The sequence below is a fragment of the Staurois parvus genome, unplaced genomic scaffold (genome assembly GCF_062004578.1).
Source record: "Staurois parvus isolate SC_StPar_1 unplaced genomic scaffold, SC_StPar_1.0 ptg000267l, whole genome shotgun sequence".
NCBI classification, from domain to species: domain Eukaryota; kingdom Metazoa; phylum Chordata; class Amphibia; order Anura; family Ranidae; genus Staurois; species Staurois parvus.
Genome location: NW_028318063.1, coordinates 6,431,465 through 6,458,134, shown reverse-complemented (window position 1 = coordinate 6,458,134; position 26,670 = coordinate 6,431,465). Strand labels below are relative to the sequence as shown.

At 44.3% G+C, this 26,670-nt stretch overlaps 1 protein-coding gene across 1 annotated transcript in view; it reads right to left on the bottom strand.

The window, feature by feature from the left end:
- The window catches only part of LOC149459263 (matrix metalloproteinase-18-like), a 281,041-nt gene that overhangs the window by 11,230 nt on the left and 243,141 nt on the right, over positions 1-26,670 (bottom strand). The window contains exon 7 of the mRNA XM_089681507.1: positions 8,431-8,602. Coding sequence (XP_089537633.1) covers positions 8,431-8,602 — 172 coding nt within the window. The remainder of the gene's footprint in view (positions 1-8,430; positions 8,603-26,670) is intronic.

The window sequence follows — 26,670 nt, the reverse complement described above, 5'->3', positions numbered from 1 at the left end:
TCAGAGCAGGAGAAGACAACGAATCAGGGTCGGCAGCAAGGCAATCTCTCAGGACACAGGATACAGGAAAAGACCATACGGCAACTATGTACTGTCAGAGCCTGTTTAAATAGAGCGCCCTGCGCTCCTATTGGTGCCAGGCGCGCGTCCGCGAGTGCGCATGCGCAAGTGCCGTAGCCGTCACGGGCGCCCAGGTCCTAGTGCCCGCACGCTAGTGCGCCTCTGCATACCGCGCATGCACAGACTCGCACACCGCGATCCAGCCCTAGATCCCTGACACTACAATTTCCAATGGAGAGACGTGTAAAGGGAGATTTTCATGGACTGCAAGAGGACCAGGTGTGCACACCTCCACTTAGCTGTGTGCAGTGGGCCATCTTCCTTGGGCTTGAAATTGCAACACAGACTGTTGGGGGCCAGTTAAAGAGAAAGGAGACCTGTGCTAAGGATTTCATAAGAGTTTGCTGTGTGCACAGGACTGGCGAGGGGCCACTAGTTGGCTTTACACTACCGCTGCTAGAAGAGGGAGACAAACCATTATTTAGGAACACTGTACCACTGCATATGAAATTAAGGGGCCGGTATATAAGTGCACCACCATAAAGTTTGGCTCCACCAAATAGCCAACAGAATATTGAGAGCAAGGAGTCTATTAAAGCAGTAATAAACCACGTCTAAAAAAAAAAAAAAAAAACCCTGCAAGGTAAAGTCATGATATGCTAATATGCATCGCATGCTAGCACATTATGAAAAATTTACCTTAAAACGAAGCCCTTCAGCGTGCTGTCACCACTGTAGAGGCTTCCATCTTCACCCGGTCTTCCGGGTTTGCAAGCTCTGGCAATCTGGCTGGCTGAGCCGCGATGATGTCACTCCCACGCATGCACAGGGGAGTCTCAGGACATGGCACAGTACTCTGAAGGAACAGTACTACGGGTATGCCATTCCTTCAGAACGCATGAGCTTCTGTAAGAATATGGCTTGCACCCATATTAAAAAATGTTTTAGGCCTGAATATTTTATCATTTTCTGAAAGCAGAGACCCTGTAGAATAAAATTATGGCAGCTGCTATTTTTTATGTCACATGATATTTGTGGTACAGTTTATGAAATCTATATGCTTAGTTAAAAATACATAAACACAGTATAAAGCTGTGCATGCCTGTGAAACCACAAAAAACTACAATACTAAAAGCTGTCCCATAGCTATCGCTTTATCCTTTTCACTGCCACAGGTGTATGTACAGTACTGTATGGTGGTAGTAGCGGAGGATTACACACACACCTGCTACAGCAGCCAGGAATGCTTGTAAATCTGACAAGATGACCATTGGCTGTCAGTAACAAGCCAGATCGCTTCTACAGGTCTCCAGTAGTGTGCCATGTTTCCCAGATTCCGCTGACTCCCATGACAGGTGTCGCTGGGTAAACGGGAGGGAGACCAGCAAATTTCACACTAATGATCTGTGGTTTACCCACACTGCAGATGCAGTGTACCTGCATCTTTCCCACAGGTTTGCTGCGCTTAGCCATAGATTTCTATCATATCCTACGAGTTTGGTGCTTTTTCTGAAAGTGCATCAAAACTTTCTGAATGCAGAGGATTCGGTGCACTTTCAGAAAGTGTACCTGCAGTGCATGTAAACCGCAGCACACCAGTGTGAAAGCAGCCTTATAGAAGGCTCAGTACAGTAAAGGTTCATAATCCATAGTTAAGATGCATTTTTACCATCCCCACCCCAATCGCACCCCCTTTAGGATGCCACTGCTAAATGCAACTAAGGGCTCATTCACTAATGCAGCACTGATGCTCCTCTGAAAAGAGATCCAAGTGTGTTTGATAGGTGGTGAGGAGGATATAAGTTGCCTCCGCACCACCTGATTTAAACCCGATTGCTGTGCAATGTGCACGATTGTGACACGGTAGTTCTGCAATTAGAGGTTTAAATCAGTTGTGAGGAGGCGACACTGTGCCCAGTGATCTTTGACTTCTCCCATGTTGTTCAGGGAGAACTCCTCTTTAAGGCTGCCTATTCCTGCTCTAAACGTATAAATTGTAGCAGCTTTTAACCACTTAAGGACCGCCCTATAGTAGATATACTGTTACAGGGCGGACCCTGTGTGCAAAATCACATATATACGTCATTTTGCATTTCCGGGTAGGGGGTGCGGGTGCCCTACCCGCACCGCCATTTGCGGCTGCAGGTGTCAATCACTGGTTCCTGGCCAGTAATTACCCACTGGCGCTCAGTGGTTACCGGCAATCACCGACAGGGAGGAGGGCTGCTTTGTTTTACCAACAGTCCTCCTCCCTGTCAGTTTGGGCACACTGCTCTGGATGGAAAATGAAGAAAGAAAACAAAAACACATTTTTTCTTTTTTTATATTTCAAAACTTTAATATACTCACGATTGCCTCTTTTTAAATTATTTGGGGTATCTATTTTCCAAAAAGGGGTAATTTGGGGGGGGGGGGGGGTTGGTGCTATCCTGGCATTTCAGGGCCTCCGAAACTCTGATAGGTAGGGAGGAAGTGAAATGAGGAAGTTACGCACCTTCAAACTTTCAAAGTGGTCATAGGATTTCATGCTGCTGTATGTGGCTAGGCTCCCAAAAAAGTCTCACACATGTGGTATCCACATACTCGGTAGAAGTAGCAAAATGTATTTTGGGGTGTAATTCCACACATACCCATGGCATGTGTGAGAAATATATCATTTAAATGACAACTTTGTGTAAAAAAAATGTTTGTCATTTTCCAAAAACTTTAAAAATAATAATATTCCATGGACTTAATATGACACTCGGCAGATAGCTTAAAGTGTCTACTTTCCGTCATTTAGGGTGTACTGTCCTGGTATTTTAGCACCTCAAGAAATGTGATGGGCATTCAGGAAGCAAAAGCTGTGTAAATTCCATTATCTATACCATAGTTTGTAGATGCTATACCTTTCACACAAAACAATCAATATACACTTTTTGGGATTTTTTTTAACCAAAAACTTGTAGCATAATACATTTTGGCCTAAATTTATGACTAACTTTGAGTTTACTATATATTTGTTATAGTTAAAAGTAAAAAATATAGTTTTTCAAAATTTTTGGTCTTTTTTTGCTTATAGCGCGAAAAGTAAAAACAGGTGATCAAATATCACCAAAAGAAAGCTCTATTTTTGTGAGAGAACAGACATAAATCTTGTTTGGGTACAGCATTGCATGACCGCGCAATTATCAGTTGAAATAGTGCAGCACCGAATAGCAAAAAGAGGTCCGGTTAATAAGAGGGTTAAATCCTCAGGATGGCAAGTGGTTAAAGAATTGACAATTAAAAATTGTAATGCTGAAGTTTGTCGCTGTTTCACGGGAATGCAGAATCAAAGCTATTATGGCACAATCTCATCTTTTTATAGTTACCCCCAAAAAGTGACGATTTACTGTGTTTGTGTGCCCTAAAATTAAATAATGTTTTGGGTTTTTTTAACTGAAAATTGTACTTGATAAACATTTGTGCTAATATCATGTAACATAAACATTTGGATCTACCACTATTTTATTCCCCAGGGTCTCTGATTTCAGAACATTATATAATATTTTGAAGTTTTAACTAATCTTTAGGCCTCAAATGATTTCTTTTTGTGTGCAAAAGAGTTAAAAAGTTTTATAGTTCATCACTTTAAAATTAAGATTGAAGGCCTAGAATTATCCACTCTGGTGTGCATAGCGATACCTAATGTGTGGCACAACTGTTCTTTCTGTACATGCGTGAACTAGATATACATGTATGCATTTGTGTGTATGTGGGGGCTTTACCATTTATTTATTTATTTTTTTTATTTAAGCACAAACTGTGCTCCATTAACTTTTTCTCGGGCAAGAATAGCTGGGGTTTAAAAGCTATGTTCTCAGGGATCAGGCATCTTTACAGCTACCCAAATAACTTCTCCAAGAAAGCCAGGGCTGCCACTAATGTAATAGTTACCCTGACTGCAGCAAAAAGGGTTATGGGCACCTCTTATTCATGTAATTTAACTACATGCCGCCCAGCCACTGTACATATACGGCGGCAGGGCGGCACTCACAGGCAAAACCACGTTTTAAGATGTGTGTTTTGTAAACAAATAGGGGGCGCGTGCGAGGCGCCACCCTATCTGTCCTGCGGATCACCGCCGCAGATGTCAGTCGCCGGGTCACAGCTGCTCGTTAGCGGCTATGTTCCGGCGATCGGCGGCAAACAGTGACAGAGCACAGCTGCAGTAGCTGTGCTGTCTGTCACTTCCCTGTCAGCTCAAGGATGAGCTGATCAAGAAAGAAGAGTTTCTCTTTCTCGATCAGCCTTGTCCCGCCCAGTACACACCCCTGCCCCCTAGTAAAACACTCCCCTCACTCCTATAACCCTTCCCTGCAAAATAAAGTTAACCCCTTCCTCCCCATTGCCATTAGTACAGTGTCAGTTTTTTTTTTTTTTTTTTTGCACTGATCACTGTATTAGTGTTTTTGGGGATGTCAGTGACCCCAAGTCAGTACCCCCCAATGTCAGAATGTCCGCCGCAGTCCCGCCATAAGTCGCTGGTCACTGCCATAAGTCCCTGATCACCGCCATAATTCGCTGATCGCCACCATTATTAGTATAAAAAAAACCTAAAAATCCCAGTATCTTTCCCTCCATTTGTAAACGCTATAACTTTCACGTAAACCAATTCATTTACACGTATTGGGTTTTTTTTTTAGCAAAGACATGTCGCAGAATGCATTTTGGCAGAAATTTATGACTAAATTTGATTTTTGCATTTTTTTTTACTGGACATGTTTTATAGCAAAATGTCCAAAATAGTGTTTTTTTTTTTCCTCAAAATTGTCAGCCTTTTTTTTTATAGCGCAAAAAATAAAAACCGGACAGGCGATCAAATACCACCAAAAGAAATCTCAATTTGTGAGGAAAAAAAGGATGTAAATTTCATTTATGTACCGTATTGCATGACCGCGCAATTGTCCGTTAAACTAGCGCAGCGCTGTATAGCAGAAAAATGGCGTAAGTTGCAGTATTTATACCATAGTTTGTAAACGCTATAACTTCCACACAAAGCAATCAATATACACTTATTGGGATTTTTTTTACCAAAAACATGTAGCAGAATACATTTTGGCCTAAATTTATAACCAACTTTGAGTTTACTATATATTTTTTATAGCTGAAAGTAAAAAATATTGTTTTTCTTCAAAATTTTTGGCCTTTTTATGTTCATGGCGTGAAAAATAAAAAGCGCACAGATGATCAAATACCACCAAAAGAAAGCTTTATTTGTGTGAAAAAAAGGACGTAAATTTTTTTGTTTGGGTGCAGCATTGCATGACCTCGCAATTATCAGTTGAATTAGTGCAGCGCCGAGTAGCAAAAAGAGGCCTGGTCAGGAAGGGGGGTAAATCCTCAGGAGTGCAAGTGGTTAATTGATGAAGAAATAACGAAGGGGTAGCCCACACCTAGCCATGTAATCCCTTTTGATTCATTTGTCCAATTACTCATTAAAGGGGGTAAATCCTCTGGAGCTCAAGTGGTTAAAGGATTGTTGTTTTTTCCAAGTCATCCTTGAAGTTGCATTTAAAGGACCCTCCACTGTACGGTGTTTTAAATAAACGTTTTTTCCTTAGGTAACTGTGCCGCATGGCAGTGCCCAGTTCCCCATACCCTTCTTGACAATTTCTTGCCTACAGTATATGCTTTGAAAACTGCCAATAAGATTCCCTGCCAAGTTAGGGTTTCAGGAATTTCTAACAGGATTTGAGGAATCTTCAACCCATCCTTTGTCTTGGATTATACTATACATATTAATAGCATTATAATTTAATAATACAAATTGTGACATTGCAATCCAGTGTTTCTCAACTAGGGTTCCACAGGAGTCCCCAGGGGTTCTGTCTTGATTTACCCATCCATCAAAAGCAGGTGATGAGTTGGTCACGTCTCCTCACAGCTAACAGTCATCTTCTCCTTATACTTCAGAACAGCGCAGGGAAGCAACATACACCATTGTCCTGTGCCTATCGCAGCCGGCCCACCCCTTCTGTCCATCCCAGATGATTGTATGTGGATGAGAGAGGAGGGTGGGTTGAGATCAGCACGCCAGATAGGATGCTTCCCTGCACCACTCTGCTTGAGGAAACTGCTGCCCCACTGCTTTTTACAGACATCAGTTTTGTGCCCTCCTGGCATCCCTGTACTGTGCTTTCCTGGTTCCCCTGTACTGTACTGTGCTATGCTCTCCTGCCCCCCCCCTCCCCACACCTTTTCTAAATTCACTCAATTTTACAAGACATTAAATAGGATCGAATCTTTGAAACATGCAACATGGAAGAAAAATGGGAATGCTGTAGGAACATATTAAATAAAGGTATCATCCAGCGTATTCCAATGGGCAGCACATATTAAAGAGCTCAGGTTAAGCCTGCATGGCTAAACGCTGACATAAAAAGATTTATAAACTAAAAAAAAAAGTTTTTTTAAGAAATATAAGGCCGAGGGGTCATTGTCTGCATTCCAACACTACAAGGAATGCAATAAAAGGTGTAAGAATGCAATCAAGGTGGCTAAAACAGACCAAGGGAGACACATAACGGAGGAGAGTAAAAGAAAGCTCAAGAAATGTTTTAAATACATTAACAGTAGGAAAGTGAGGTCAGAGCATATTGGCCCCATATAAGATTAGCAGGGGAAGCTGGTTACAAATGACAAAGAAATTTATTTATGCAACTGTACTTAATACATTCTTCTCCTCAGTTTTTACAAAGGAAAAGGTATAGTAACCAAGGCAATTTTATTAGTAACATGTCACAGAATGTACCCTTTTGGCTAACAGAAGCCAGTATCCATAATAAACTTTAAAAACTTAACATAAATAAATCACAAGGACTGGATGCCCTATACCTGAGACTCCTCAGAGAACAGGCTATTACCAAATCGTTATTCCTAATTTTTTCGGACAGCTTAAAGACTGGAATGGTACCAGCTGACTGGAAAAAGGCAAATGTAAGGCCAATATTTAAAAAAGGGCAAAAATATAGTCCTGGAAACTACAGGCCAGTCAGTCTAACATCAATAGTATGTAAACTATTGGAGGGGATTATAAGAGACTATATCCAAGAGTTTGCACATGATAATAGTAGCATTAGTAATAATCAACATGGATTTATAAAGGCCTGTGGATGTGGTGTATCTGGTTTTTGCTAAAGCATTTGATACAGTTCCACATATATGCTTAATTTACAAATTGAGGTCTGTTTGCTTAGACCATAGTACTCAGGGTGGTTTGGAGTGGTAAGTGGGGTATCCCACGGCTCTGTCCTGGGACCTATTCTGTTTAATTTATTCATAAATCATATAGAGGTCAGTATGTAGTAGCAGTATATAGAGCTCAGTCTCAGTGTTTACTGATGATACAAAGCTAAGCAGGGCAATAACTTCATAGCAGGATATAGAAGCCTTACCAGCAGACCTCAATAAAATCATGGTGTGGGCAACTACATGGCAAATGAGGTTACTTGCTGGGGGTCCTAGTATCTCACAGGCTCAGCAATGGCATGAAATGCCAAGCTGCAGCAGAATATTAGCATGCATAAAAATTGGGAATTACTCCACAGATAAAACTATAATTGTACCACTTTACAAAACTCTGGTTCACCCACATCTGGAGTATGCCATCCAGTTCTGGTCACCAATCCTTAGGAAGGATGTGCTGGAGAGAGTCCAGAGAAGGGCAACAAAGCTAATAAGGGGACTGGAGGACCTCAGTTATGAGGAACAACTACAAACATTAATTTTATTCTCCCTGGAGAAGAGATGTTGGAGAAGAGATATGATAACGATATACAAATATCTCAATGGTGATCTCAACATAGGAAGAAAACTATTCAGCTTCAGGGAGCTTAAGAAGACACGTGACCATGCCATGAAATTGGAGTAGAAGCAGTTTAACCTTAAACTGTGTAGGGGATTCTTTAATGTTAGAGCAGTAAGGCTGTGGAACTTCCTTCCACAAGCAGTGGTGTCTGTGGGAAGTATAAATAGTTTCAAAAGACTCTTTGATGGGGATCTTTAAGCACGTGTGTGTTTATAACTATATCATTTCCCATATCCTTGTATATTGCATTCACCAACACACACAGATTGAACTGGATAGACTGGTGTTTTTATTCAATCTTACCAACTATGTAACTGTGCCTTTCTACAGCAAAGAAAAACTGCATGAATATTTCATGCACAGGTCATGCAGCGTAGTAAGATTACCCTAAAATAATAGAAAATTCAGCAGTCTGCTGTGCCACTTTACAAATCAAATATATGCTACTGACAAACATCCCCATATCTAGAGTAAATGTAGACCAGCTTGGATTATATCTTTAAAGCTGCACACAGTTTGTCACAAAAATAAAACTTTACCTTTAATAAAGAATATTCTCTCTTCACGAATAACTTTTCCTCCTTTAGCTACAATGGCAGGCTGAGTGAATGCAGCATCTACATTGTTTGGAATACCAGGAAATCCTTCTTTTATCAGTTTTGGATAGCCAGGTTCAATTTTATCATTTTCATACTTCCAATATTTAGTTCCCTGTACAACCAGTAGAAATGATAGTTACATTCTGGCAAAATAAATTATAGAAACTTTTATTAATAGGAGTAATAAGAAGAAGCAGAATTGAATGTAAAAAGCTAACATATTAATAACTTATGTTGGCCAATAGAAAGTATCACTTAAATTCCAAACTTTTTGCAGTCTTTTGCAACCAAATTTGATTTACTGGGAATAGACAATCCAGTCAGAAGTAAATATTAGAAACCCGGAAATGGACCAACAGAATTCAATCAATTGCAATGTCAAAACGCTTCTTATGCATAAAAGTTTAAGTAGATTTATTTCATTTCATTGGGAAAGGATATATATCTACAACAAATTGCAATCTAAAAGCACATATGATATGACATTTTCCCCAGTCACCTTCCAGGACAGCATTTGAGAGAGATTCCACCTACCTTAAACAAGAAACATATCCACAATCAATAAAAAGAGCACAGTAACCTAGTCTTCTCATTATTTGTGTTTCCTCAGACCTAACAGGAACATCAAAATAGTTTGTTGTTTTCCCTCAAGCGTTGTGTTAGTTGCAGGGGCCTCCCAATGTATGCTCCCTCTTTATTTCAGGGACAGTGGACCTGAAGGGGTTTCATATGTGGGCTTTTCTTAGCAACTTTTGTAGCCAATTGACCAGCTCCTGGGCTAAACTTCTATGCAACATCTGCATAAACAAACTCGTGTTTGAGTGCTCATTAACCGGTTGCCGACCAGCCACAGTACATATACTGCGGCAGGGCAGCACAGCTGTTAAAAATCACGTATGTAAACATAATTTTGCATATCAGGTAGGGGGCACGCGACCGCCCTACCTGCACCGTCGATCGTGGCCGTGGGTGTCAATCACCAGGTCCTGGCCGGTCATTACCCGCCGGTTCCCGGTGATTGCCAGCAAACAGTGACACAGGGCACAGCTGCATTGTTTTCAATGCAGCTCTGCTCCCTGTCAGTTCCCAACACACTGTTCCTGAGAGCGGAGTTTAGCTCTCGGGATTAGTGTGTTCTTGTGAAGTACACACCCCCGCCCACAAGTAAAGCACTCCCCTCAAACAGTTAACCCTTTGATTGCCTAAAAAAGTTAACCCCTTCCTCCCCAGTACCATTTGTACAGTGTCAGTGTTTTTTTTTTTTTTTTGCACTGATCACTGTATTGGTGGCACTGGGGATGTCAGTGACCCCAAGTCAGTTCCCCCCAGTGTCAGAATGACTGCCACAGCCCCGCTATAAGTCGCTGATCGCCGCCATAAGTCGCTGATCACCGCCAAAAGTCACTGATTGCCGCCATTATTAGTATTAAAAAAAATAAAAATTCCAGTATATATACCGCCATTTGTAGATGCTATAACTTTCACATAAACCAATTAATTTACGCGTATTGGGATTTTTTTTATCAAAGACATGTCGCAGAATACATTTTGGCTGAAATTTATGACAAAATTTGATTTTTAAATCTTTTTACTGGACATGTTTTATAGCAAAAAGTCCAAAATATTTTTTTTTCTCAAAATTGTCTTTTTTTTATAGCGTGAAAAATAAAAATCGCACAGGTGATCAAATACCACTGAAAGAGAGCTCAATTTGTGGGGAAAAAATATGTAAATTTCATTTTGGTGCAGTGTTGCATGACTGCGCAATTGTCAGTTAAATTAACGCAGCGCCGCACCACAAACTGCTTATGTAACCCCTTCTTGACCGCCCTATAACAGAAATACTCCTACAGGGCGGTACCAGTGCGCAAAATTACATATACAATTGTGTTCAAAATAATAGCAGTCAGACATCACTAACCTGATCATTCACTGTTTTTGGTAGAAATGATATTTCTACATGGCAAATAATTTACTAGCAGGTGTAGTAAAGTAATAGAAATCCAACAGACCCAACAGTCATGACATGCATGCTGCTTATTCTGTGTAATTGAATCACTAATTGAAAGGGCATGTTCAAAATAATAGCAGTGTGGAGTTCTTTTAGTGAGGTCATTCATTCTTTGAAAAACAGGTGGCAATTATTGCCCTTATTTAAGGAAGGAAGGCAGCAAATGTTGTACATGCTGGTTACAGTGCATTTCTCTCTGAGGAAAATGGGTTGTTCCAGGGATTGTTCAGAAGAACAGCGTACCTTGATTAAAAAGTTGATTGGAGAGAGGAAAACATATAAAGAAGTGCAGAAAATGATAGGCTGCTCAGCTAAAATGGTTGCAAATGCTTTAAAATGGCAACCAAAACCTGAAAGACGTAGAAGAAAGCGAAAAACTACCATTTGAATGGATAGAAGAATAGCCAAAATGGCAAGGAATCAGCTCCAGGAAGATCAAAGAAGGTCTAAAGTTACCTGTGAATACTGTTACAATTAGAAGACGCCTATGTGAAGCCAAGCTATCTGCAAGAAGCCCCCACAAAGTCCCACTGTTGAAAAAAAGACGTGCTGAAGAGGTTACAATTTGCCAAAGAGCACATTGACTGGCCTAAAGAGAAATGGTGCAACATTTTGTGGACTGATGAAAGTAAGATTGTTCTTTTTGGGTCTTGTGGCCGGAGACAGTTTGTCAGACGACCCCCAAACACTGAATTCAAGCCACAGTACACTGTGAAGACAGTGAAGCATGGTGGCGCAAGCATCATGATATGGGGATGTTTCTCATACTACGGTGTTGGGCCTATTTATCGCATACCAGCGATCATGGATCAGTTTGAATACATCAGAATACTTGAAGAGGTCATGCTGCCTTTTGCTGAAGAGGAAATGCCCTTGAAATGGGTGTTCCAACAAGACAACGACCCCAAACACACCAGTAAACGTGCAACATCTTGGTTCCAGACCAACAAGATTGACGTTATGGAGTGGTCAGCCCAATCCCTGGATCTTAATCCAATAGAAAACTTGTGGGGTGACATCAAAAATGCAGTTTCTGAGGCAAAACCAAGAAATCAAGAAGAACTGTGGAATGTAGTCCAATCATCCTGGGCTGGAATACCTGTTCACAGGTGCCAGAAGTTGGTTGACTCCATGCAACACAGATGTACAGCAGTTCTCAGAAACAGTGGTTATACAACTAAATATTAATTAAGTGATTCAAAGGAAAGCAAAATCTTCAAACATTTTTCAGTTTATATAGTGAATGTTTGAGTTTGTAAAGAAGAATACAAACACTGCAATTTTTTGAACAGTCTAATATTCACTTTTCTTAAATTTTTTTAGAGGAACAACACAAATTTGATATATTTTTCTTCATGTTTTGATTTGGAATAGAATGTGTAGTGTTCCCAATGCATTTGTGTGTATGGAAATAAAAGCTATTAGACGGAATTTGAGCTTTATTCACTTTTTTCAACACACTGCTATTATTTTCAACACAACTGTATATACTTGATTTGCGCTCCTGTGGTTTTCATGCTCCTCCCAGATGGCAACAGATTTCCCGGCAGTACACCAGTATTCACATTGCCAGGAAGACACTCATATACAATAAATCTCCATTGCTAGTATACTGTAGTGTCTGAACGGATCAATATTTTTGATCAGATCAGCACTATACCAGCGTTCACATTAGTATAGCATCCCCAAAAACACAGTTAGCAGGATCAGCCCCGGCACCTGCCAACACCTGCGTTTACCCCTACGCTTACTCCCCCTTCTCCCCCAGCAAGCGCAGTGTCAGTAGGTCACTGTCACTTGATACATTGCACACAAAACTGCAGTGTCCGCAGAATCAGGCCTGATCTCCGTTAGCACTTGTCGGTAAATTTTGATGACTCTCATATGCAGCAGAGTGCCAGTACTAGTGCCACGCTTTTGATGAACTGGCGAGCACCAGCGGTCTAGTACATCCTGGTCTTTCACATACCTCTTAGATTGTAAGCTCCCAGGATCAGGCCCTTCTAACCCTCTTGTATTGAATTGTATTGTTGCTGTATTGTCTCCCGTTATATTGTAAAGCACTGAGCAAACTGTTGGTGCTATATAAATCCTGTATATTAATAATACCAGCATTGCAGTATGACTTGGCGAGTCCCATAAGTGCAGTACAAGCTGGTGCAGTGGCGAGCACAAGTATTGTTCGGATTTAATAGGGAAAAGATAGTCACGTGGAGCCCCCCAGATGTCCAGACTACATGGGGAGCAGTGGCAAGATAGTTTGGGACTTGGTGTCATCCTTCTCCATATGGGGTACTACTTATACGTGGACAATTACAGTCAGGTCCATAAATATTGGGACATCGACACAATTCTAACATTTTTGGCTCTATACACCACCACTAGAGATGAGCGAATTATTCAAAAATTCGATTCGGCTGATTCGGCGAATTCGCGGAATAAATTCGATTCGAGTCGAATATATTCGCTGCGAATTTAACTTATAAAAAGGGTGTTTCTAGGCTTCAGAGAGCCTTTATATTAGTGCAGAACACTGTACCTTTAATTTAAATGCCCTTGGAGTCTGCTGGGGAAGAGAAATAATACTGTCAGTCAGTATGACATGCAGATGAGTGCCGTCGATCTTAGAATCACCGCACACTTCACTCATTTGGGCAGTCACGGGGCCAAAACCAGAGTGTGGAGCCACAGTGTGGCGGTGGAGGCAGCAGCAATGGGAGGCCATACAGCACCCTATGAAAAAATGGAACCCACCAGCAGTGTGAGGAGACCTGAAAGTGGCACATGGCAGAGTGTGGCGATGGAGACAGCAGCAATGGGAGGCCGTACAGGGACCCATGACACACTCTGGACCTGGCAGCAGCATGAGGAGGCGGTGCAGGGGCCCATGACAGATTACGGGCCTGGCAGCAGCATGAGGAGTCGGTACGGGGGCCCATGGCAGATTACGGGCCTGGCAGCAGTAATGGGAGGCCCGTAATCTGCCAGCACCCTATGACAAAATGGAACCCACCAGCAGTGTGAGGAGACCTGAAAGTGGCACATGGCAGAGTGTGGCGATGGAGACAGCAGCAATGGGAGGCCGTACAGGGACCCATGACACACTCTGGACCTGGCAGCAGCATGAGGAGGCGGTACAGGGGCCCATGACAGATTACGGGCCTGGCAGCAGCATGAGGAGTCGGTACGGGGGCCCATGGCAGATTACGGGCCTGGCAGCAGCAATGGGAGGCCGTACAGGGACCCATGACACACTCTGGACCTGGCAGCAGCATGAGGAGGCGGTACAGGGGCCCATGACAGATTACGGGCCTGGCAGCAGCATGAGGAGTCGGTACGGGGGCCCATGGCAGATTACGGGCCTGGCAGCAGCAATGGGAGGCCCGTAATCTGCCAGCACCCTATGACAAAATGGAACCCACCAGCAGTGTGAGGAGACCTGAAAGTGGCACATGGCAGAGTGTGGCGATGGAGACAGCAGCAATGGGAGGCCGTACAGGGACCCATGACACACTCTGGACCTGGCAGCAGCATGAGGAGGCAGTACAGGGGCCCATGACAGATTACGGGCCTGGCAGCAGCAATGGGAGGCCCGTAATCTGCCAGCACCCTATGACAAAATGGAACCCACCAGCAGTGTGAGGAGACCTGAAAGTGTCACATCGCAGAGTGTGGCGATGGAGACAGCAGCAATGGGAGGCCGTACAGGGACCCATGACACACTCTGGACCTGGCAGCAGCATGAGGAGGCAGTACAGGGGCCCATGGCAGAGTGGCGAAGCGTAAGCAGCTTAAATTGAAGGCCATACAGAGGCCTATGTTAAAAATAACATGTTTGGGGCATGATTCATGGCGGATTTAGTCAGTTGTGTCAGGAACTGGTGGTTTGAAATCCAGACTAATCCACGCCTGATTCATTTTCACAAACGTGAGTCTCTCCACACTTTGGGTGGACAGCCGTGTCCTCCGCGGAGTTACAATACCTCCTGCCGCACTAAACATGCGCTCCGATGCCACGCTACTGGCCGGGCATGACAGCCTTTCAAGGGCAAATTCAGCTAGTTGGGGCCAAAGGTCAAGTTTCATTGCCCAGTAGTCAAGGGGATTGTCTACCTCGGTTGGCAGGGTGCTGTCCAAGTAGGCCCAAGCCTGTTTGAGGTCCTGCTCCAGGTCCACCTGATGCTGCTGCTGCTGCGGCTGGTTAGTAGTTTCCTCACTGCGCTGGTGAAGAAAGCTACTCATCATCGACTGCAGACTGAGGCAGCCGCTGCTGGTGGAGCTGCCACTGCTCCTACCACCCCACCCCTCCCCTGCTGCCATGGCAGTGGAACGCGAGCGCACAGGGCCCACAGTGTCTGAGAATGGACGTTGGCGCAGAAAGGCAGAGACCAACTGACTACATAGGTGGTTTTTATAGTACGTTATTTTGGCCTCCCTCTCAGTAGGTGTGAAAAAGGCCACCATTTTTGAACGGTAGCGAGGGTCCAACAAGGTGGACAGCCAAAAGTCATCCCTCTGTCTGATGGTTATTATTCGGCTGTCGCTACGCAAGCAACCGAGCATGCTATGGGCCATTTGTGCCAAGGAATGCGAGGGACTCCCTGCCTCCATCTCCACAGCATACTGCCACGGTGCGTCTGGGTCCTCTGTCTCCTCCTCCTCCTCTACCAGATGCTCCTGCTCCTCCACTCCTGTCCGCTGAGTGGAAAAACCACCCATTTCACTCAATAATTCCTGAGCACCAATGTCCTCCTCTACCTCCTCCTCTTCTTCCTGTCCTGCCCCCACAGGGGTCATGTGGCGTTGAGATCTGTGCGCCACGTCTACCGCACCCTGACCAGCCATTGTTAACAGCATTTGTTCCAGGACGTGCAACAGAGGAATGACGTCGTTCATCCCATAGTCCTGCCGACTCACGAATAGCGTGGCCTCCTCAAAGGGCCTGAGCAAGCGGCAGGTGTCACGCATGAGCTGCCAATGGCTGACATCTAAGTTACACAGGGGAGTACCTTTATCCGCTTGTAACATCAGGAAATCGGTGATGGCCTTTCGCTGTTCGTAAAGGCGGTCTAACATATGTAGGGTTGAATTCCACCTTGTTGCAGCGTCGCAGATCAGGCGATGCTGTGGAATTCCGTTCTGCCGCTGCAGCTCAAGGAGGGTGTGCTTTGCGGTGTAGGAATGGCTGAAATGCATGCAAAGTTTACGTGACATTTTAAGGATGTCTTGCAGTGGGATGGTGGATTTTAGGAACCGCTTGACAACCAGATTGAACACGTGAGCCATGCATGGCGCATGGCACAACCTTCCTTGACGCAGAGCAGACGCCATGTTCTTTCCGTTGTCGGTCAACATGGTTCCGATTTTCAGTTTGCGCGGAGACAGCCATCTGTCGATTTCTCTGTTCATTACACTGAGAAGTTCCTCCCCTGTGTGACTACGTTCGCCAAGGCATACCAGGTGCAGCACAGCGTGACACCGTTGCGCCCTGCACATGTGATATGCCGGTCGGGTAATGGGACTTGGCACGGGGGTGGCGGCTGAGGACACGGCGGAAGAAGAGGTGGTAGAGGCGGACATCTTTTGTGGACCAAGGACGTGCAAACGTGGAGGCAAAAGCGGCGTGACCTGTCCAAGTTGCTGGTGCGGCTGTGCCGGCACCACGTTCACCCAGTGGGCCGTAAATGACATGTACTGTCCCTGACCGTAGTTACAGCTCCACACGTCGGCGCTGCCGTGCACTTTGGCAGAGACCGACATGCTCAAAGACTGGCCCACCATCTCTTCTACATGTGAATGCAGGGCTGGCACTGCCTTTTTGGCGAAGAAATGCCGGCTTGGCACTCTCCACCGCGGCTCGGCACAAGCCATCATTTCTCGGAAAGGTGCTGAGTCCACCAGTTGGAAAGGGAGGGACTGCAGCACCAGCAACTTGGACAGGAGGACGTTCAGCTTTTGCACCGTCGGGTGCGTGCTCGCAAACTGTTGTCTCTTGGAAACGGATTCCAAGAAAGACTGCTGACGGAATCCGTGAAGAGGAGTAGCAGGAGAAGGAGCATCTGAACGAGTGGAAGATGCCAACGAGCGACAACTCCCCTCAGCAGAGGTGTTGGAGCCTTGACTGGCTGATAGAGGGCGATTGACGTCGGGTGACGGAGTAAGTAACGGAGCGGGTGATGGAGCGGGGGCTGGGGCAGGCAGAACCGCCGTATCTTTATCACGGTTTTCCCAGGCCATCGAATGGCGACGCTGCATATGCTGACGCAACGCTGTAGTCCCAACATGGGCCCCCTGGCCACGCTTGACTTTCTGGCCACATAGTCGACATACGGCTACGTTTACTTCCTCGGGCGGCTTGACGAAAAATTGCCACACCACCGAGTAGGAAACTTTGCCCCTGCTACTCCTCACTGGCTGACTTCTACTTCCTCCGTGCACACCGGCACCACTACTGGCCGTGGTGGTAGGCTGCAGTGGAGCTGGTGCTCTACTCCGTGGCCGTTTGCCTCCACTGACACTGCTGCGACCCTGCTGCCTCCTGGGCAACCCACCGACTGTTTTTCTCGCTGCCAAGCTGGCACCCTCTTCTCCTGATGATGCGGAAGCAATAGCCTGATGACGACGAGGCTGCCAAGTGCGATCAGCCTCATCATCATCAATTAGGGTCTCCGCCTCACTACTAGCCCCCTCAGCTGCGTGTGGGTCAGGAGACAGACCTGTCTCTAGACCGGTTACCGAGCCACTCTCCTCGCCAGTACTTCTTCGCCTGGCTGCTGAAGAGGCGGATGTCTCCCCCCGTTCCTGACCGCCCTCTGTTAGCTCTTCCTCACTGTACAGTGGGGCTGAGCCCACAGCATGCGATACTTCGCTTGGTGAGGGAACACCAAAGGACAGGGGCAGGTAGAGGACACGTGATTTCAGTGGGCTTGCTCCCGGGCCATGCCAACTAACGGTTGTGTCTGACGTACCCACCGACCGTTGGCTGTAGGTGTCAGAGGTGACCTGGGAAGAGGAAGACGACCGAGCCAACCAATCGATGACGGCAGGGTTGTCGGTGGAGACACGACCGCTGGATGACACCGGGAGCACTGGCCTCTGGCTGCGACTAGTGCTGCCTCGACCCCTTCCTCTGCTGCCACATCTGCTCGCTCCTGAAACATTGCCTCCTCTGCCACTCCTCTGCGTGTTGTCTGACATACTCTTTAATTCAACGATTCTGTGTCCCTGAGTAACGATTCTGTGTCCCTGAGTAACAATTCTGTGTCCCTGAGTACCGATTCTGTGTCCCTGAGTACCGATTCTGTGTCCCTGAGTACCGATTCTGTGTCCCTGAGTACCGATTCTGTGTCCCTGAGTAACGATTCTGTGTCCCTGAGTAACAATTCTGTGTCTGTCTCTGAGTAACAATTCTGTGTCCCTGAGTAACAATTCTGTGTCTGTCTCTGAGTAACAATTCTGTGTCTGTCCCTGAGTAACAATTCTGTGTCCCTGAGTAACAATTCTGTGTCCCTGAGTAACAATTTTGTGTCCCTGAGTAACAATTCTGTGTCTGTCCCTGAGTAACAATTCTGTGTCTGTCCCTGAGTAACAATTCTGTGTCCCTGAGTAACAATTCTGTGTCCCTGAGTAACAATTCTGTGTCCCTCAGTAACGATTCTGTGTCCCTCAGTAACGATTCTGTGTCCCTCAGTAACAATTCTGTGTCCCCGAGTAACAATTCTGTGTCCCCGAGTAACAATTCTGTGTCTGTCCCTGAGTAACAATTCTGTGTCCCTGAGTAACAATTCTGTGTCCCTGAGTAACGATTCTGTGGCCCTAAAGTCTCTCTGGCCCTAACTCTGTCTTTAATACAGACAGGTCTGTCTCTCTTGAATGACCGGAGGCTAATGGAGAATTGTAAGATGGCCGCAATTTATAGCTCCACCATTACACAGTGCTGGCTGTCTGGCTGCTGATTGGCTAATGCGATCACATGTCATGAATGAATGCATTATGGGTCAGCGCGCCTTGTCTGCGCGCCTTCCCAGAGATCCCCGCTCCGTCGCCACACATGTCGCCGCCATTTTTGGGAAAATTCGATTCGTGCATCCGAAGTTTGCTAATTTTCGGATTCGGCGCGAATCGAATTTTTCCTGAACTTCGAAATTAATTCCACTTCGCCATGTTCTATTCGCTCATCTCTAACCACCACAATGGATTTGAAATGAAACTAACAAGATGTGCTTTAACTGCAGACTGTCAGCTTTAATTTGAGGGTATTTACATCAAAATCAGGTGAACGGTGTAGGAATTACAATAGTTTGCATATGTGCCTCCCACTTGTTAAGGGACCAAAAGTAATGGGACAATTGGCTTCTCAGCTGTTCCATGGCCAGGTGTGTGTTATTCCCTCATTATCCCAATTACAATGAGCAGATAAAAGGTCCAGAGTTCATTTCAAGTGTGCTATTTGCATTTGGAATCTCTTGCTGTCAACTCTCAAGATGAGATCCAAAGAGCTGTCACTATCAGTGAAGCAAGCCATCATTAGGCTGAAAAAAAGAAAACAACCCATCAGAGAGATAGCAAAAACATTAGGCGTGCCCAAAACAACTGTTTGGAACATTCTTAAAAAGAAGGGATGCACCGGTGAGCTCAGCAACACCAAAAGACCCGGAAGACCATGGAAAACAACTGTGGTGGATGACTGAAGAATTCTTTCCCTGGTGAAGAAAACACCCTTCACAACAGTTGGCCAGATCAAGAACACTCTCCAGGAGGTAGGTGTATACCTACCAAAGTCAACAATCAAGAGAAGACTTCACCAGAGTGAATACAGAGGGTTCACCACAAGATATAAACCATTGGTGAGCCTCAAAAACAGGAAGGCCAGATTAGAGTTTGCCAAACGACATCTAAAAAAGCCTTCACAGTTCTGGAACATCCTATGGACAGATGAGACTGAAATCAACTTGTACCAGAGTGATGGGAAGGGAAGAGTATGGAGAAGGAAAGGAACTGCTCATGATCCTAAGCATACCACCTCATCAGTGAAGCGTGGTGGTAGTGTCATGGCGTGGGCATGTATGGCTGCCAATGGAACTGGTTCTCTTGTATTTTTTGATAATGTGACTGCTGACAAAAGCAGCAGGATGAATTCTGAAGTGTTTCAGGCAATATTATCTGCTCATATTCAGCCAAATGCTTCAACTCATTGGACACCGCTTCACAGTGCAGATGGACAATGACCCAAAGCATACTGCAAAAGCAACCAAAGAGTTTTTTAAGGGAAAGAAGTGGAATGTTATGCAATGGCCAAGTCAATCACCTGACCTGAATCCGATTGAGCATGCATTTCACTTGCTGAAGACAAAACTGAAGGGAAAATGCCCCAAGAACAAGCAGGAACTGAAGACAGTTGCAGTAGAGGCCTGGCAAAGCATCACCAGGGATGAAACCCAGCTTTGGTGATGTCTATGCGTTCCAGACTTCAGGCTGTAATTGACTGCAAAGGATTTGCAACCAAGTATTAAAAAGTGAAAGTTTGATTTATGATTATTATTCTGTCCCATTACTTTTGGTCCCTTAACAAGTGGGAGGCACATATGCAAACTGTTGTAATTCCTACAGCGTTCACCTGATTTGGATGTAAATACCCTCAAATTAAAGCTGACAGTGTACAGTTAAAGCACATCTTGTTCGTTTCATTTCAAATCCATTGTGGTGGTGTATAGAGCCAAAAATGTTAGAATTGTGTCGATGTCCCAATATTTATGGACCTGACTGTATTATTCAAGCGTGCCAATATTTATAAATTTGTACAATCTTGGAACTGGCGCAAAGTGTGACCTAATGTGTGCCCACAATTAGAAAAGGGTGGATGCAGTGCGGTATATTCCAATGGTGGGCATACCACACACTTTTTCTGGCAGAGATTTCTTCTCTTTTTTTCTTTCAGTCCACAGGCTGCAAAAAAAAAAAGAATATAGAATATACAGTAATGCCTCAGTTTACGAATGCCTCTGTTAACATAATTTTCGGTTTACGAGTGAAAATCCATTGAAAATAATGCCTCGGTTTACAAATTTTTTACTATTTTTTTTCACAATATACAGTGGGGTAAAAAAGTATTTAGTCAGCCACCAATTGTGCAAGTTCTCCCACTTAAAAAGATGAGAGAGGCCTGTAATTGGCATCATAGGTAGACCTCAACTATGACAGACAAAATGAGAAAAAAAATCCAGACAATCACATTGGCTGATTTGGAAAGAATTTATTTGCAAATTATGGTGGAAAATAAGTATTTGGTCACCTACAAACAAGCAAGATTTCTGGCTCTCACAGACAGTTACCTTCTTGTTTAAGAGGCTCCTCTGTCCTGCACTCATTACCTGTATCAATGGCACCTGTTTGAACTTGTTATCAGTATAAAAGACACCTGTCCACAACCTCAAACAGTCACACTCCACACTCCACTATGGTGAAGACTAAAGAGCTGTCGAAGGACACCAGAAACAAAATTGTAGACCTGCACCAGGCTGGGAAGACTGAATCTGCAATAGACAAGCAGCTTGGTGTGAACAAATCAACTGTGGAGCAATAATTAGAAAATGGAAGACATACAAGACCACTGATAATCTCCCTCGATCTGGGGCTCCACGCAAAATCTCACCCCGTGGGGTCAAAATGATCACAAGAACGGTGAGCAAAAATCCCAGGACCACACGGGGGGACCTAGTGAATGACCTGCAGAGAGCTGGGACCAACGTAACAAAGGCTACCATCAGGAACACACTACGCCGCCAGGGACTCAGATCCTGCAGTGCCAGACGCGTCCCCCTGCTTAAGCCAGTACATGTACGGGCCCGTCTGATGTTTGCTAGAGAGCAATTGGATGATCCAGAAGAGGATTGGGAGAATGTCATATGGTCAGATGAAACCAAAATAGAACTGTTTGGTAGAAACACAACTCGTCATGTTTGGAGGAGAGAGAATGCTGAGTTGCATCCAAAGAACACCATACCTACTGTGAAGCATGGGGGTGCAAACATCATGCTTTTGGTGCTGTTTCTCCGCAAAGGGACCAGGACGACTGATCCATGTACAAGACAGAATGAATGGGGCCCTGTATCGTGAGATTTTGAGTGCAAACCTCCCATCAGCAAGGGTATTGAAGATGAAACGTGGCTGGGTCTTCCAACATGACAATGATCCCAAACATACCGCCCGGGCAACGAAGGAGTGGCTTCGTAAGAAGCATTTCAAGGTCCTGGAGTGGCCTAGCCAGTCTCCAGATCTCAACCCCATAGAAAACCTTTGGAGGGAGTTGAAAGTCCGTGTTGCCCAGCGACAGCCCCAAAACATCATTGCTCCAGAAGAGATCTGCATGGAGGAATGGGCCAACATACCAGCAAAAGTGTGTGCCAACCTTGTGAAGACTTACAGGAAACGTTTGACCTCTGTCATTGCCAACAAAGGATATATAACAAAGTATTGAGATGAACTTTTGATATTGACCAAATACTTATTTTCCACCATAATTTGCAAATAAATTCTTTTCAAATCAGCCAATGTGATTGTCTGGATTTTTTTTCTCATTTTGTCTCTCATAGTTGAGGTCTACCTATGATGCCAATTACAGGCCTCTCATCTTTTTAAGTGGGAGAACTTGCACAATTGGTGGCTGACTAAATACTTTTTTGCCCCACTGTAAGTGTATGTCAGTGCTGTTTTTTAAATGCAATTGCCATCTTTTTTCTTCTTCAGTATAGCTCAAAACATTAGCTGTCAGTTTCCCAGAGCTAAAGGATACTTTGTATATTTTAAGAAACTGAAAGTAAACATTGTATCTTTTAACTCCTCTTTCAGCTGGAGGGGGAAAGTGACTTGAATTTCTGAACTACTGTATAGTGAAGGGAAAAAAAACTGTAATTACATTTAAAAACTGGCACCTGACAGCTGAGTGAATTGCCTGCAATTAAAATTTTGTTTTTAATTACCAGCAATTCTTTTACATTCATCTATCAGTGGGGAACCCCGCTGACAGCTGAAACATTAACACATGGTTGTCACTACTAAAATACTGAATGAGTTAATAAAATAACTCATGCGGTATTTTTGTAGCGTTTACTGTTTTTCTGACCTTCTGAACGGATTAATTGGTTTTCAATGCATTCCTATGGGAAACAGTGTTTCGGTTTACAAATTCTTCGCTATACGAAATGTCCTGCAGAACAAATTAAATTCGTAATCCGAAGTATTATTGTATACCCAACAAGGGCCAGCGACGTACTGGTACATCACTGGACTTTGAATGGTTATACCAGGATGATGCCTACAGCTGCAGGCATCATCCTGGTATTTGTTTTTTTCAGCCGGCTATTGTGTTTCATGTAAAAGCAATCCTAGTAGCTAATTAGCTGCAGGATTGCTTTTAGAAGCAGTGGAAGATGATGCCCACCTCCCCCACTGCCTTCCACGGCCTTCTTGGGCAGTCCCGTGCCATCGGGGCAACCTGAGAATGCAGCCGGTGTTTTTGCTAGCTGACCATAGAGCGGATTGGAGACTAGAATGGTGCCAATCATCTCTATAGCCTAAGAAATCGGATGCTACAAGGATTTCATCACTTTAGTTTCACAGGATATATAAACAGCGCCATTTGTAAACTGGGAAAGCATCTGATCACACCTGATCACACAGTCTGATAGAACCCAGATTTCTCAAAAAAGAATATATGACAATGCCCATTGAAGTTATAGGGGATATTTGCATTCCCTGTGATAGCATTAAAAGTGATAAAAAAAAAATGAAGGGGACAGTGTAAAAATAATTTTAAAAAATCAAAATAACTTAAAAAAAAAAAAAATCTGCATTCGTGAGCATTGACCCTGTGCCAGTATGGAAACAGCAGTTGCACCATGCATGTGAGGTATTGCCACGAATGTCAGATCAAGGGCAGTAGTTCTAACTCCTCTCCTCTGTAAATCTAAAATGGTTGCTTGTAAAGGCTTTTAAAACATTGCCTATGGATATTAAAAACGTATGCAGTTTGTCGCCATTGCACGGGGCATGCGCAGTTTTAAAGCATGTTATGTTTGGTGTCTATTTACTCGTCACACCATCATCTTTTATATTTTACCAAATAATTGGCCAATATTTAGTGTTTTTGTGCATTAAAAGTAAAAAAAAGTGTATTTTGTAAAAGAAATTTAATTTGCAAAATCACTGCGCGAGAACTATATGACATAAAAAATTGCAGCACCCACTATTTAGTTGTTTGGGGTTTAAATTAATTTCCTAGCAAAAAATACAGATTTTTTTCATATGAACAAAAAGTGTCAGAAAAGGCTTCAGGTGGTTAGAAGATATCCAAAAAAACTAAAATTTCGTCATAAATTTAGATCAAAATGTATTCTGATACATGTTTTTGGTTAAAAAAATCCCAAAAAGTGTATATTGATTGCTTTGTGTGAAAGTTATAGCGTCTACAAACTATGGTATAGATAATGGAATTGCATAGCTTTTACTTTCTGACTGCCCATCACATTCCTTGAGGTGCTAAAATACCAGAATAGTAAGGACACCCCCAAATGACCCCTTTTTGGAAAGTAGACACCCTAAGCCATCTGCTGAGAGGCATATTGAGTTCATGGAAGATTTATTTTTATACCACAAATTTTTGGAAAATGGCAAAAAATGTTTTGGGTTTTTTTTTTACACAAAATTATCACTTAAATGATTTATTGCTCACACATGCCATGGGTATATGTGGAATTACCGTATTTTCCGCTCTATAAGACGCACCTGACCATAAGACGCACCTAGGTTTTAGAGGCAGAAAACAGGAAAAAAAATTTTGAACTAATGGACTGCAGACATAGTACAGGAGATGACCAGAGACTGTGGACAGCACAGGGATGACCAGAGACTGCGGACACAGTACAGGGATGACCAGAGACTGCGGACAGTACAGGGACGGCCAGAGACTGTGGACAGCACAGGGATGACCAGAGACTGCGGACATAGTACAGGGATGACCAGAGACTGCAGACAGCACAGGGATGACCAGAGACTGTGGACAGCACAGGGATGACCAGAGACTGCGGACACAGTACAGGGGATGACCAGAGACTGCGGACACAGTACAGGGGATGACCAGAGACTGCGGACACAGTACAGGGGATGACCAGAGACTGCGGACACAGTACAGGGGATGACCAGAGACTGCGGACACAGTACAGGGGATGACCAGAGACTGCGGACAGCACAGGGGATGACCAGAGACTGCGGACAGCACAGGGGATGACCAGAGACTGCGGACAGCACAGGGGATGACCAGAGACTGCGGACAGCACAGGGGATGACCAGAGACTGCGGACAGCACAGGGGATGACCAGAGACTGCGGACAGCACAGGGGATGACCAGAGACTGCGGACAGCACAGGAGATGACCAGAGACTGCGGACAGCACAGGAGATGACTGCTGACCTTTGGGGAGGGGGGGAGCGGGTACCTGAATTTGACAGGTACCCGCTCTTACTTCTGCGGAGTTGTTCTTTGATCTTACCTGTTCCTCTATCCAGCCGCGCGCTGTCTTCACGGCTTCTGTAGTGTCGGCGCTCGGCATGACAGCCGGGTGCCCAGTGCGCATGAGCGAGAAGCACTTGCGCTTTGTGATAGGTCCGACGGCTTCTGGGATCTGTCATGTGTCCCAGGTACCACCTTACCATTCACAAAATGCACCGCTTCTTGCGCATGCGCACTTGGCACCCGGCTGTCAAGCCCAGCGCCCACACTACAGAAGCCGGGAAGACAGTGCGCCGCTGGATAGAGGAACAGGTAAGGTCAATGAACAACCCCGCGGAAGTAAGAGCGGGTACCTGTCAAATTCAGGTACCCGCTCCCCACCTCCCCAAAGGTCAGCAGTCATCTCCATAAGGTCCCGCTGCAGAGCTGAGCGGCCGGCCCGATATTCTGACACTGCGGAGGTGGAAATACCGGATCGGCCGCTCCATATTCGCTCCATAAGACGCACTGACATTTTCCCCCCTTTTTTTGGGGGAAAAAAGTGCGTCTTGTGGAGCGAAAAATACGGTACTCCCCAAAATACATTCTGCTACTTCTCCCTAGTATGGGGGTACCACATGTGAGAGACGTTTTGGCAGTCTAGCCAAGTACAGGACCCCAAAATCCAATAGGCACCTTCAGGCTTTTAAAGTGCTTTATTTCCTCACTACACTTCCTGACTACCTATCGCAGTTTCGGAGGCCCTGAAATTCCATGATAGTACCAAACCCCCCCCAAATGACCACTTTTTGGAAAGTAGACACCCCAAGGAATTTGATCAGAAGCATGGTGAGTATTTTGCAGAACTCGTTTGTTGCCACAAATTTTTGAAATTTGAAGAAAAAAAACAAAAACATATTTTTTCTTTTTTTATATTTCAAAACCTTGTGAGAAAAAAATGAGATCTGAAAAATACTCATCATGCCTCTTTTTAAATTTCTTGGGGTGTCTACTTTCCAAAAAGGGGTAATTTGGGGGGGGGGGGTTTGGTGCTATCCTGGCATTTCAGGGCCTCCGAAACTGTGATAGGTAGTGAGGAAGTGAAATAAGGAAGTTACACACCTTCAGGCTTTCCAAGTGGTCATTGGATTTCAGGCTCCTGTATGTGGCCAGGCTCCCAAAAAGTCTCTCACGTGGTATCTCCATACTCCGTAGAAGTAGCAGAATGTACTTTGGGGTGTAATTCCACATATACCCATGGCTTGTGTGAGAAATATATAATTTAAATGACAACTTTGTGTAAAAAAAAAAAGAAAAAAAAAGGTTTTTGGCATTTTCCAGAAACGTGTGGAAAAAAATAAATCTTCCATGGACTCAATATGCCTCTCAGCAGATGGCTTAGGGTGTCTACTTTCCGAAAAGGGGTCATTTGGGGGTGTTTGTACTATCCTGGTATTTTAGCACCTCAAGGATTGTGATGGGCAGTCAGAAAGTAAAAGCTGTGCAATTCTATTATCTATACCATAGTTTGTAGACGCTATAACTTTCACACAAAGCAATCAATATACACTTTTTAGGATTTTTTTTTTTAACCAAAAACATGTAGCAGAATACATTTTGATCTAAATTTATGATGAAATTTTAGTTTTTTTGGATATTTTTTATGACAGAAATTAGAAAATATC